The 12,713-nt window shown below is 56.6% G+C and overlaps 2 protein-coding genes across 2 annotated transcripts; one reads left to right on the top strand and one right to left on the bottom strand.

Annotated features, from left to right (window-relative positions):
- Positions 1 to 141: 141 nt before the first annotated feature.
- VOLCADRAFT_91788 (uncharacterized protein) lies at positions 142 to 11,143 on the top strand (the record flags this gene model as incomplete). The annotated part of the gene is made up of 9 exons (XM_002951229.1): positions 142 to 356; positions 865 to 970; positions 3,555 to 4,184; positions 4,603 to 5,672; positions 6,355 to 6,433; positions 6,935 to 7,033; positions 7,318 to 7,543; positions 7,982 to 9,183; positions 11,039 to 11,143. The coding sequence occupies 9 exons, from the start codon at positions 142 to 144 to the stop codon at positions 11,141 to 11,143; spliced, it is 3,732 nt and encodes a 1,243-aa protein (XP_002951275.1).
- A 1,041-nt stretch (positions 11,144 to 12,184) lies between these two features.
- On the bottom strand, positions 12,185 to 12,550 carry VOLCADRAFT_91787 (uncharacterized protein; the record flags this gene model as incomplete). Its single annotated transcript, XM_002951149.1, has 1 exon — positions 12,185 to 12,550. One exon carries the CDS (start codon positions 12,548 to 12,550, stop codon positions 12,185 to 12,187), a length of 366 nt encoding a protein of 121 aa, XP_002951195.1.
- Positions 12,551 to 12,713: the final 163 nt, after the last annotated feature.

Genomic DNA, 12,713 nt, shown 5'->3' with positions numbered 1-12,713 from the left:
CTCGCTTCCTTTTTATGAACCGCTGCATACCTGCCGGCATCCAACTGCATCCCTTTGCAGCTGCCTCCATCCGTCCACTCATTAACTCGTACATTTATTCGTACACTTGCTTGTATCGTTCACTCTCTTTAAAGGGATGTTATGGACCGATTAGCGGAGGCGTTACAGGGCTTTGACGGGGCCGTAGGAAGCAGCGGCGCCGACGGGGGCGGCGGCAGCGGCGGGGGGGACGACGATGATGGTGGAGTTGGTGGCGGCGGTGCCGGCGGCGGTGCGGTATGGCAGGGGGTCAACTACGTCCGCATCGACGGCAGCCACGACAGCGGCGAGCGGCGGACGGCGGTGATGCGTTTCCGGTGAGGTGGCCTAACTAGGCTATAAACGCACCGCACCGCGTTTGTTTTGGCCACACATCCTGTGTTTAGCCTCGGGGGGCCAAAGCTTGTTTGAATGCCGTTTAAAAATAAGCAAGTGTTCGCGGCTTGCGCGTATGGATTACCGCATGTCACCGTGTACGTATGTATGTATGTATAAGGCCTCTGCTTCTTCGTCTGCTCTGGTTGTTCGCCTGCCTTTATTCCAACGGCTCGGTTTATATTTTGCTATACCCGCGGTTAGCAACGCAACTCCAGGTTTAACACACACACACACAGACACACACAGACACACACACATACAGACACACACAGACACACACACACAGTCAGACAGACACACACACACATACACAACGTCAGGCCCGGTCAGATACTTGTAGCCTTCGCACACAGAGCACACACACACAGACAGATTTCTGTCTACCCAGCACCCACATACAGACATACAGACATACCCGCATACCGACATACAAACATATCGCCACAGGGACGATCCTACCGTGCGTGTAGCTCTGCTGTCCATCACCGCCGCCGCCGTGGGACTTGACTTCAGCGCCGCCTCTGCCGTCGTGTTTGTAGAGCTGCCCAACGAGGTACGGATGCCGTACTACTGTCGTGCTCCATTCCGTTATACGTTATACAGTCCGTTGTACAACAATAGCACCGATCTCGCGCCCATGATGGAGTGTGTATGAGTTATTGCCGTCCTCTCCATCATCGTCCCCCACGCCTTCCCATATATGCATGCATGCGTACATACATACGTACGTACCTGCGTACATACATGCGTACATACATGCGTACATACATACGTACGTACGCACTCGCAGGTCTCCCTGCTTCAACAGGCGGAGGACCGAGCTCATCGCAAGGGTCAGGCACACACGTGCGTCAACGTCTACTTCCTGTGTGCCAAGGGAACCTGTGACGACAAACGGTGTGTGTGTGGGGGGGGGGTTCATGGCAAAAAGGGAAGGGAGCGGGTAGGACCATGGTTTCTCGGAGGTTGGTGGGAGGGAATACACGACAGAGTTGCGAGGAGGATGTGTGCTGGGAAGGGGCAGCGGCAGCGGCAGTGGCAGGATGTATAGGGCTATATCCAGGGTTCGACACTGACCTTCCTGAAACTTGCGGGATCCCCCGTACCTCCCAAATTTTCCTTACGGAGGGGCCCCCGTACCAGGCTCCTGTACTGGCCGAAAACCTTACGGGGGCCCCCGTAACCCCGCAAAACCTTTACGGGGACACTGTCCTTGGCTGAAACGCTGTGGAAAGTGACGCTTTGCATTTTTTTGCCCTGTAAATCGTTATTTTTGTTATTTTCCCGTGAACCATTACACACGGGGACACGGCACACTCAGCGAAAGCCAAGCGCCTTGGCCGCCGCGGCCGCCCATCCCTTCTGCTCCTCTTTCTCGTCCTCCTCATCATCAAAATCCTCATCCACGCACGACTCATCGGTATCTCGTTCTACGTCGGTCTAGTAGTCACTGTCACTAAAAGCCTCATCGTCACTAGCGGGGTATGTTGCTTGTACCAGTACTTCAATCTCTGGGTCAGTCGCAACCTCCTCATTATCATCCTCTCCGTATGGATTCAAATTATTTTGGCCAACGTCAGAAAACAACTTGTGAATAATGCCTGTATAACCCTTACGCGAGTAGATCTCAGCAGCCTAATCAATCAGTGGCTTCGCCCCGGTATCAGCAGCAGGTCCCAACATCCCCACACGAAGTAGTGAATCAAGTGTGTGGCCTTATCCTTTATATGGTCCGTCCTCTCCCCTACAGGGCCCCGTACGGCCTCTTATAAATCCTTAAAATCCTTACGGGAGCCACCGTAACCGGCCTTCGGCCGGTCCGGGGGCGGCCCCGTACGGGGCGCTTCGCGCCCCAAAATCCTTACGGGAGCCACCGAAAAGTCCTACGGGCCCTGACGGGGATACCGAAAAAAGGCCAAAAACTTACGGGCCCCGTACGGGGTGTCGAACACTGGCTATATCCCTCTCCCAGGGTATATCGCAATCAAAAAAGGAAATCTTCGGGTTATTGCAGGGGAGGGATTATTAAAGGACGTGGTTGGGATTGAGGCCCAAGTACGTGTATTGATGTGGTGGGATGTGGTGGCTGATGAGGCGACTGCTGAGGCGACTGCTGGGTCGAGGATTGTATGTTCTAACATTCAACAGGAGAAAAGAAAAGGAAGATATGTCGAAACTAATTGAGCTGCCCCAGACTTGTATGCCGTAGCAGTACACGTATGTGTGTATCCTGCACGGGCATGACGTCACCATCTCGTGAGCATGCCGTACGGCTAAAGTGCGGCTGGGCCACTACTGCCCTATCTTGTTGATGTTGACTTGCATTTTCCTGCTGCCGTACACTCCCATGCTCCTATTGAGGCCTTTTTGTTGGACTTGCTCCCACTGCCGGCCCCCCGGTGCTGCTGCCCCTGCCCTGTCCTGGCTACTGCTACTGCCACTGAAAACTGCTGTTCCTGCTGCTGCTTCTGCTACTGCTGCCGCTACTCTGCTGCTACTGCTGCCGCTACTCTGCTGCTACTGCTGCTGCTGCTACTGCTGCTGCTGCTACTGCTGCTGCTGGTACGGCTACTATGAAGATGGCAGAAGCTGAACGAGTCGCTGAACAACCTTACACAGGTATCCCCCCGCGGGCCCTATGGGGTTGAATATTCGTCATTTGGAGGTCGGCGGTTTTAACGGAGTTGAAGGCCCCTTAATGCTTCTTAGGGTGCTCTTGGGGGGGTTCGTGTTGCCGTACGATACAGGTTTACAGTTGGTACGGCAATTGCTGGGCGGTACAGGCGGTAAAAGAGGAGCCGTTTTGGCTCTTTGCCCGAGTGATGGTGGTGCAGCTGATGACTTGGTGTGGCAGCTGATGTGATTAGTGTCTGTTCATCCATGCGCGCTTTGGGGGAGATTAATATTGAAAGGAGAGGGTGATTTGGGGTTTAAGGGAGAGGGTAATTTTGGCAAGGCAAGGACGGCGAAAATTGGTGGTAGGATGAATTGCAGGCTAGCGCTATCAGGCATGAAGAGGAGCGTGAGGAAGGCGGTTTATTCCTGATGCTGCAAGTTTGATGTATTTATGAAACCCCATTTGGGGCAATGTTCGAGCAAGTGTTCACGCAAGTGTCATTTTTGGTTTTGGTGTTCAGGTGCACGATGGATCTGAAGCGAGTGCGGTCGCCGCCGCCGCCGGCCCTGCTGCTGCCGCCGCCGCCGCCGCCGCCGCTGGCGGCGGCCCCGTCACGGGTCTGGCCGTGGATGCGGTGGTGGATCTAGAGCTACAGCAGCAGGTGGACGAGCAGCTTCCGGGACCGTCAAACGCGGCGCTGGTGGCGGGTACGGTTGCACGTGGCGGTTTCGGAGGTGCAGGTGGCCCTTCAGGAGTAGACTCTAGTAGTAGAGCGCTGGCACTGGCAATGACGGCATGTGTAGAGGAGGCGATGCCGCAGCCATCGGATTTGCAAAGTGCCGGCGAAGATGCGGCCAAGGCTTCCAAGGCGGCGGTTTCGGAGGCCGGCGACGGTGGCCGCTTAGACATTGCCAATGGCGAAGAACGGGTGGCGGCTGGGGGTTTGAATCAGCAGCTCGCGCCGGCGGGGACGGCGGCGGCGGCGGCGGCGGCATTGGAGATGCGGCCATCGCAACTACCGGCGCCGCTTTCTCAGCAGCTGCTGTACGACTCTGGGATGGTCCCAATGACCCCTGGGTCGATTGCCATGACGCCAAGCCGCGCGGCGCTGCTGCAGATGCTCCCTGCGTCCACAACCTTTTACTTTGAGGTATTGTCTACATACAAATTGTCTACATACAAGATACATTAAATAACTATAAATCAGATATAGATAATAGGAGGTACGACAGGTGACGAAACGGGGTGGGGCATGGTGATTGCAGCGTCAGGATTCAGCCCTTTATGTATGTATGTATGTCGTGTCTGTTTCTAGACGTGTGCGGCTGGCGTGTACGTGTACGTCTACGTGTACGGCAAAAAAAGAAGTGTCGTATTATTACTAAGGTACTCCCTTGTAGTGTTGGTTGCCCCGTTTCAATTGGCGGTCGACCTCGAATGCCCACCTCATTCAGCACACGACAATTTAAAGTCAACAAATTAAACTAACCAAGCCAAGCTAACCAACAAACGTTCTAACAGCTGCTTTCTAACTGCTGCTTGATTACCCCTCCATCTCCTTCCTATAGGTGAGCTGCCACACGAGCCGCGTGCACCTCCATCTGGCACCCGATGGCAGCCGACCCGTGGGTCTCTCCCTGCCAGTAGAGCTGCTCCGAAACCACCCACAAAGCGCCATGCTGAAGTCCATCTTGGATGAACACGCCGCCAGATGGGCGCGGGAGCGGCTGACGGCGGCGGCGAACCGGCGGCAACGCCGGCAGGAGTTACAGCCGCCGGCGACGGCGGTGGCAGCGCTGCCAAGTACGGCGGCCGTGGCGGTGGAGTTGTTGCCTCCGAAGGCCAGCGTGTTACCTTGTGCCCCGTCCGCGCCGCTAGCTCAGGCGGAGGTGCCATGTGGTGACGCGGCGGCGGCGGCGGCGGCCGAGTGTCCGAGCTGTGCTACAGGAACCGTCGGAGCCGCCGACACCGACGCCAACGCCGTCGCTGCAGCAGCAGCAGCGCGGTCGGACTTACCGCTAGCGCCAGTCCAAGACCCGGTGCCTCTGCAAGGCCGCCTGCGCTGCGACGAGGCTACTGCCGGCTGTGTCCTTGCTACTGCCGGCGGCGACGGCGATAGTGGCGGTGATGATAGTGGTAATGGTGAGCAAGACGACGGCGGCCGAGCAGCGCGACTTAGCTTTGTGGGCCCGGTGGGGTTAGTGGCGCCGCTACCCTCCTTGTCGCCTGTCCAGCTGGCGGAAGGCGTGGCGGAGGCCGCGGCGTTCGTACGTGACTGGTGCGAGCTGCGTGCCGTTTCGCGTAACCGTCTGTACGGCGCCGTACTAGAGCGATACTTTCAGGACGCGCTGGAAGCAGTTACCAGTGAGGCAGTAGCTGCGGGCGCGTACGGCACCAGTACGACGCGGTACGTGCAGGGCGCTCCAGTCAAAGTACCGGAGGGTGCAACGCTGCATCCTGTGCAGGTACGGACGGAGGCTAGGTACGGCAACGCCGCTGGCAACGGGTCGTCAGGCGGCGGCGGCGGCGGCAGCGGCGATAGCTCCTCTGGTTGGCGCACGTACCAACAGGCGTTTCTGTTAGATGGTCGTGTACGGCTGTGCCTCAACTGCGGTAAACCCGTGCAAGACGCCGCCGGGTGAGTGGGCGGTAGTGCATGGAGGGGTGGAGGGAGGGAGGGAGGGAGGGAGGGAGGGAGGGGGGGAGGGAGGGGGGAAGGTGCCCGGGACAGGCAATGGCGGTGCCGTCCGAGAACACAGCTGGGATGGGGTCAGCGTTACAGTTGCGTTAGGGGTTAGGTTAGGGTTGCGTTTGTTCCCCTCCCTTCATAGATTCCGTTAATGAAGCCCGGTTGGACCGTTAATGAAGCCACGACGACGTCTCTAGGCACTCGGTTCGGAGTTGTGTACGTCTGTAGCTAGGAAAGGCTAGGAGAGGCGGCGGCAGGGCGGAAGGGCGGCAGTGCGTAGAGGGGCATCCCCCCCCAGGAGAGAAATCCAAACCTATTTGCGGATGCCGCGTTTATGCTTCCCATATTCCCACTATCATATTTTCTCGCAGAGGACATTTCCCACTTCTGAGGTCTGATATCAGTTCAGAGCTCTTAGACAAGGCGTGTTCCTTGTATAGCCTTGTAGTAGCTCCGCTCCCCTCCTTTCCTCTCTTCTCCACTATGGCCCTCCGCCCCTCCCTTACTCCTGTCCTAACTCCTCCTTACCGCCGCCGCCGCGATCTTCCACGGCTGCTGCTGCTGCTGCTGTTGCTGCTGCTGCTGCTTTCCCGCTCCATCTCTCCACACACATACACACACACGCGCGCAGTCTGCCCGCCAGCACGCCTCTGATGACGACGGACCTCCTCTTTTGCGACCCTCACTGCGAGACCGCGTACTTTGTGAAGGTGAGGATGAGGGAGAGGGAAGGGGGCCAGACGTGGGGGCCCCCTTGGTCTTTGGACTTAGGGTGAGAGCTGGCAGGGGGGGGGCTGGGTGGGCTGGGACAGGACCCTGCGGGAGAGAGAGAAGGGGGGATGGGGGACACGGACGGCGTGAGGTGTTGGGGCCTGGGTCACACACGTGTGCCACGCCGGAACTTCGAGAAAATCGAGAAAACAAAATCCGGGAAAGGAAATCTGAAGTGTCTCATCTGGGTGTGTTTGCTGAGATGTTCTCATGTTGCCCCCACCCCTACTCCCTACACCCCCCTCCTTTCTGACGGACCTTCTCCCCGCCCCCCGGCCTTCAGCCTCCTAACCGGCCCACCCACTTGCTGTAGCTGTAGCCGTAGCTCTAGCTGTCCCTTCCCTCGTCCCGCTCCCTTAGTTTTATCCCGAGCCCGTGGAGCCCTGGAAACCCCCGGGGTCGTTTCCCTTTTCCCCCCCCATACACATACACACACGCAGGCGAGTGGCGGCGCGCTGCGCCGTACATTGGCTCGCTTGGAGCACGGGGTGTGCCAGATGTGCGGACTGGACTGCGCCAACCTTGTACGGCAACTGCAGGTAGGTGCCGTAGGATGTGTGTGTGCGTGTCTGTGTGTCTGTGTGTCTGCCTCTCTGTTTTAGTGTGCGTGCGAGTACGTGCCTTGTGTGAGAGTATGTCCCACGTGTCTGGTTCTGTCCTTTTGTTGCTGTGTGTGAGATTATTATTTATATATTAAGACTGCGAAATAGAACACCGAAAGGAAGGCATGCTGAGAAGCTTGATATTCGACGCCCCTCCCTGGCCTTTTGACACTCGTGCCCCCACCTTATCACACCATTTTCTGGCTCCTTACGTTCCGAAGACCATCCGAGCCACCTCACGCGACTTCCTGGCCAAGCGACGTGCCGTAGTAGAGCGCCTGGCGCCTCGCCTCACCCGCCACGGCTACACGACCCACCTGGAACGGCTGTTGCGGCAGGCGACTGAGGGCCTCGCTTGGCAGGCGGATCACATCACCCCCGTGTATGCAGGCGGAGGGCTATGTGACGTGGACAACATGCGGACCCTATGCGTGGCATGTCATGCAGGTAGGGGCTTTTTGGGTTTTGAAAGTTTTATTTTCCCGGAGAGGAAGGGCGAACCTTTAAGTGTGGTTTTCGTTTTGGGTTTTCGTTTTGGGTTTTAGGGGGTTTAGGGGCCTTTGGCGGGCTTGACGGGAAAAGAGCGGGGACACGGGGGTTGTATGTGGAGAAAGAGATGCGTACCAGGGTTGTTCAGGGTTCAGTTAAACAGTGGGTGATTTTAAGGAACTGATTGATCCAGCTGCTCAGCTCCTCAGTCTGTCTGTCTGTCAATACTGCAGTACTGCAGTATATTCGCCGCATCCGGGGCAACCCCGATGTTTTTTTCCACGATCCTTTCCCCGATTTTTTACTTTTGTGGAGACGGCTTCTTGAAAAACAGATCTCATCTTCCCCTCGTTACCACGGTCAATCCCCCTTAACCCGTAAACCCTCCTCGTGCAGATGTCACAAAGGCCCAATGTAAGCAGCGGGCGGCGGAGCGGCAGCAGCGGCGGCTTGGAACCCGGGACATCCGTACATTTTGGGCCAAGCCGCCACCTGGCGGCGGCGGTGGCCTGCCGCCGCTGCCCAACAACAAGCGCCGTACAGATCCTTGGGTTGTTCCTGCCAACAAGCGCCGTCGGCCCGCCGCTGGCCGCGGCGTGACGTACATTGACACGTCGGACGATAGTCCTTCTCAAACTCCGTCGCTAGCGGCGGCAGTGGCGGCAGCAGTGGCCGTCAGGGGACGCGGTGGCGGTGCTGGCGCCGGCAGGTACGGCAACCCCGTCACCTTAAAGGCCGTGCCATGCGTAGGTCTGTACGGCGATGACGATGACGATGACAACGTGTGGGAGTTCAAGGTGATCGATCTGACCACCGGTGGCGGCGCGGCAGGCGATGACGGCGTTGGCCGGCCGGTCGCGGTTGACGACGCTAGCGATGCTGCGGCTGCAGCAGTCGTACAGGAGGTCGTGAATCTGGCGGACAGCGATCTAGGCGAGGGGGATGAGGAGCAGGCAGTGGCAGCTGCGACTGCAGCAGTAGCAGCATCGCCGGTTGCGTCGACGGCGGATCTAGCGGGGATGACCCAACAGCAGGAGAAGGGCTCCCAGACCGTGAAAGCTGAGTCGCAGAGTGCATCTGATGCCGCTGACGGATTCGCCGCCGCCGCCGCCGCCGCTGCGGTTGCGCCGGCAGGGGGGTTAGGAGGGAGGTCTGGGGCTCGGTCCTGGGCTGGCCGGCTGCGTGACAGGGTCTTGGAAGGTCGCGGCGGCGGCGGCGGTGGTGACGGCAACGCAGGGAAGGTAGGAGATGAGCATGCCACGCTTGTGCCCGGCGTTGCGGGGGCAACAGACGACTCGGTGGTCGGCGTCCTGGGTTCGGTTTCGGAGCAACTGGCGGCGGCGGCGGCGGCGGCAGCAGCAGCAGATACCGCGACGGAAGCCATGGACGTGAGCGTCGCGAGGACTTATGGCGATTGTGTCGCTTGTGATGACCCTTCGGATGGAACTGCGGTTGGTGCGGATGTTCATAGTGAAGTTGGTTGTGGTGGTTTCAGTGGTGGTGGTGGTGATGGTGACGGCGGTCTTGGCGGTCTTGCAGAAGGGGGCGACGTGGAAGGGAAGCTGGATGTGGCGGCTCTGCCGGGGACGCTGTTGAAAGTGGTGGCTGCGGCGGGGCCGCCGCCGGAGTCAGCTAAGCAACAGCAGCAGCAGCAGCAGCAACAGCAGCGCCGCAGCCGTTTGGCGCTTAAGAAGAAGCGCACGTGAGTCGTACACTTGCGACGGGAAAGGGCAGCAACCTGCGGTTACGTTTTATTATAGTTTGCAGCTTTAGGTTAGGGAAATAGACGTCGCGATCATTATGGATAATAGGTTTGCAAGGTGGGGAGAAAAAAACTTGAATTGATTCCGTATGATTGCCGTGCTACAGAAATCTGATCCAGAAGAACCGCTAGAGCTTGGTACGTACATAAACACATTCACAAGGCACCAGGGGAGATACCACGGCGCAATAACGTGAGCCTGAAGTGACGAAAATGTCCGCCGGGCTTGCGGTTTGCGGCGTGTTTTTGCTTTTTGCAGTAGGAAAGCTGGCGCCTGTCAGATTGGTCTGCCTGAATTAGGAGGGGATTAATGTTGGCGGGGGGGTTGTTGGCACTCCTCCTCACCAGCAGCCATGCTTTACCTCGCTCCTACACTTTACGCGTCTAAAATTATGAAGGGGTGAATTGAGGTGAGAGGGAGGGGGAAATGGGTTTTGGAAAAAGGATTTCAAATGGAACCTACGGAGCAGAGTCACTGTTGTGAGGCTGCGACTTGTGTTCCCTAGGATCTCGAGTGGCCGTCGTGACGGTCTATGATGACGTGTCCAGGAAAATCTGTCCATGGGTTCTTCTGTTGCTCACAGTATGATTGACCCTTTCCATGCATTCGGCTTTCGCGGCATTTTTGGGTTGGGGATGGAAGGCATGCTCGTACAGTCGTACTTGATGTGCCGGTGAGGCTGTGAGGATGAGGGGGAATGAGAATGGCTGATGCCGGGGACATATCCGTTATTGTATTAGCGTTTTTACGGTTGGGAAAGCGGGTTCTAGGGGTAAAATCCGTCGGGACGGGAAGCAGAGCAGACTGGCAGCTGTGCGAGGTGCAGCGAGTTGCTAGCTGCAGCATGAAGTTCATAACCGGTATTGATAAAGCACAAGAAGCTTCGCTCGGAGGAGCTTGGTTTGCCGAGACACTCAAAACACGCCCAAACAAAAAACGTGTTAGGCAGTGTGCAGCTAACTTTTACTGTAATCTTACGATTGGTCCGCAGGCAAGTTGAAAATTGTTGACCTTTTTTATCACGTTAATATATGTGCGAAGAAGTATGAAGGCTACTGATTTTAAGTTGGCCATTGCCTGTTGTGACCACGAGCAGGTGTTGGAAGACAGAGGGAAGGCGGGGGCGTGTAGCAGCGTGTAGCTGGTGGGGTAGCTGATGAAATGGAAGCATGGAACAGAGTTACTCCATGCGCTGCCAGAGATTTAACATATTTGAATTTAAATCCGTTGGCCGATCTCCGTCGACCGAATGGAGGCGGATATCGAAGCAGAGGACTCAGCGTCGCGGGTTGCCTGTTTCAGTCCCAAGCTCAGTTTGCCTACTAGGTTTACGCCAGCACTAGTGAAATCACGGGAGGATGAATATTCTTGCGACGAAGACGAAGACCTAAATTCGTTTTTCACGCTCAGTTGCATGTCGCGTGGTCGGAACTTGAATGTGTGTAAGCATTACATTACATTTACCTACCGAAACAGGTTCGCAAACGAAGTTCTTGATTGCCATACATGTACCTCCACCTAAATTTAACTTTCTGAAAACGGCGAGACGACGTCACAGGAGGTTTTTAAGCATCCATTTCAGTTGTTGGTGCGGGGTATGTGTGCGGCCAGCTGGGCATTCCGCGCTGGAATCAACGGGCAGGGCTTCGGCGGCTGCATGGGCTGCACAGGGCGTACTTGCATTTCGCAGGTTAAGCACAGCGTCACACAGAAAGATTACGTTATTAACAGATGGCTTGGTAGAGAGCAAGGCATTAAGGTCAGCAAGTCTTCCGGCTACTACAAGCCTGCCTAACGCCTAACGCGACACACGCAGACCAATTTCGTAAGACTCATAAATCACAATGGAAGTCTCTTCCTGGAAAGCTGCTGCATGCTGTGCTCATCCAACCGGAGAAGCCGCTCAGCAGTTTGACGGGCGGAAGGGTCCTGTGACGTGCTCACGCCTACTCCGCATCACACTACAGCCATTTACGAAACACATCATTTTGATGGGCAGAGATCGGAGCTAGTTGATACATATGTTGCTGTAATCAGTATCAGTTTATTACTTAGTAACAAAAGAAGCTCTAATACCTATTTTCTTCGAGGTACAACTAACGCCAAAACGTCTTCGTCAATCCAACTCAAACGTAAAATGTGCAATCTTAAAGTGTTTTGATTTTGGTAGATTAGGTTTGGGACTATGGCGGAAGAGGAACGGAGTGCTGTTGTTTCTCGAGGTGGACCGCCGTTGTATAGAGCCATGTCACCTCGTGGCACGGTGCTTTTGCTTTCATATTTACTGCTGGGATGTGCTGATTCAAGCGACCCGACAGCATCGGCCGCCGAACCACAGTTTAGCCCTCCAGACAATAACGGCACGACCTCTGTCATGTACACTGGTAGGTATTACTACGCATAAAACGACACATACGTTTGTAAATCTATGCTTAACACACGCTGCGACAAACTCTAATTCATCATCGCCCGCGCGCCCGTGAAGCACGCGAAACGGATTTTCTTCAATAGCGTGTCAAAAATTGCGAACTAAAGAGGCCAGGACTCTGATTTTACCATTAAACTGTGGCCGTCTATGACACCGGCCCTACTTCCCTTTTCCCATTCTCATCCCGATGCGGTCACTCACACCGTGTACCCCTCTTCATTCGTTCGTTGCCATTCTCACCCCGATACCACGCAGCCACGGTTATGTTCCGTGTTCGTGCCGCCTACCATTCACCACCGCCGAAACGCCAACCTCCTTGGCTGGCGCCTCCCAAGCAGCCCCCTCCCAAGCGATCGCCACCGTCTCGCATCCAGCTCCATCCACCCCCTCCAAGTCGGAGCCCACCACCTAACCATAAGAACTCATCACCAACTCACTCTCACAGTCCGCCGCCAAAGAAAACACCCACCCTCCGGCCACCATCTCCCCGACAACCACCCCCTCGGCGATCGCCACCGCTTTGCTCATCCTCTGCACTATTTGTACTTGAATCCGGACCTTCATCAACATCATCATCTCGGCACACGCCGCCATTGCCACGTCCCCAGTCCCATCGCCCGCCGTGGCCGCGCCCACCCTCCCTTCGCCGGCCCCCAAAACCACGCCCTCCTTCCCCACGCCCACCAGCATCTCACTCCGTGCGCCCTCCTCCCCCTCTTCCGGGGCCCCGTCGCCGGCCGCCATTGCCACGGCCCCCCCTCCCATGGCCGCCATATGCAATAACGCCACCACCACCTCCCCCTCCGCCGCCGGCACCCCCGAGATCTAGTACGGAAATTGAACTCCAAGTTGTTTGTCCCTTAAACGTGGACACAAGTTATGTCCGTCAAAGCCCCTATTGCGATACACCCATTGGCACAGTTGCTCGAAATGAAGA

The sequence above is a fragment of the Volvox carteri genome (genome assembly GCF_000143455.1).
Source record: "Volvox carteri f. nagariensis unplaced genomic scaffold VOLCAscaffold_22, whole genome shotgun sequence".
NCBI lineage: Eukaryota > Viridiplantae > Chlorophyta > Chlorophyceae > Chlamydomonadales > Volvocaceae > Volvox > Volvox carteri.
The sequence above is the reverse complement of the archived record's forward strand: the minus strand, read 5'-3'. Positions and strand labels throughout refer to the sequence as shown.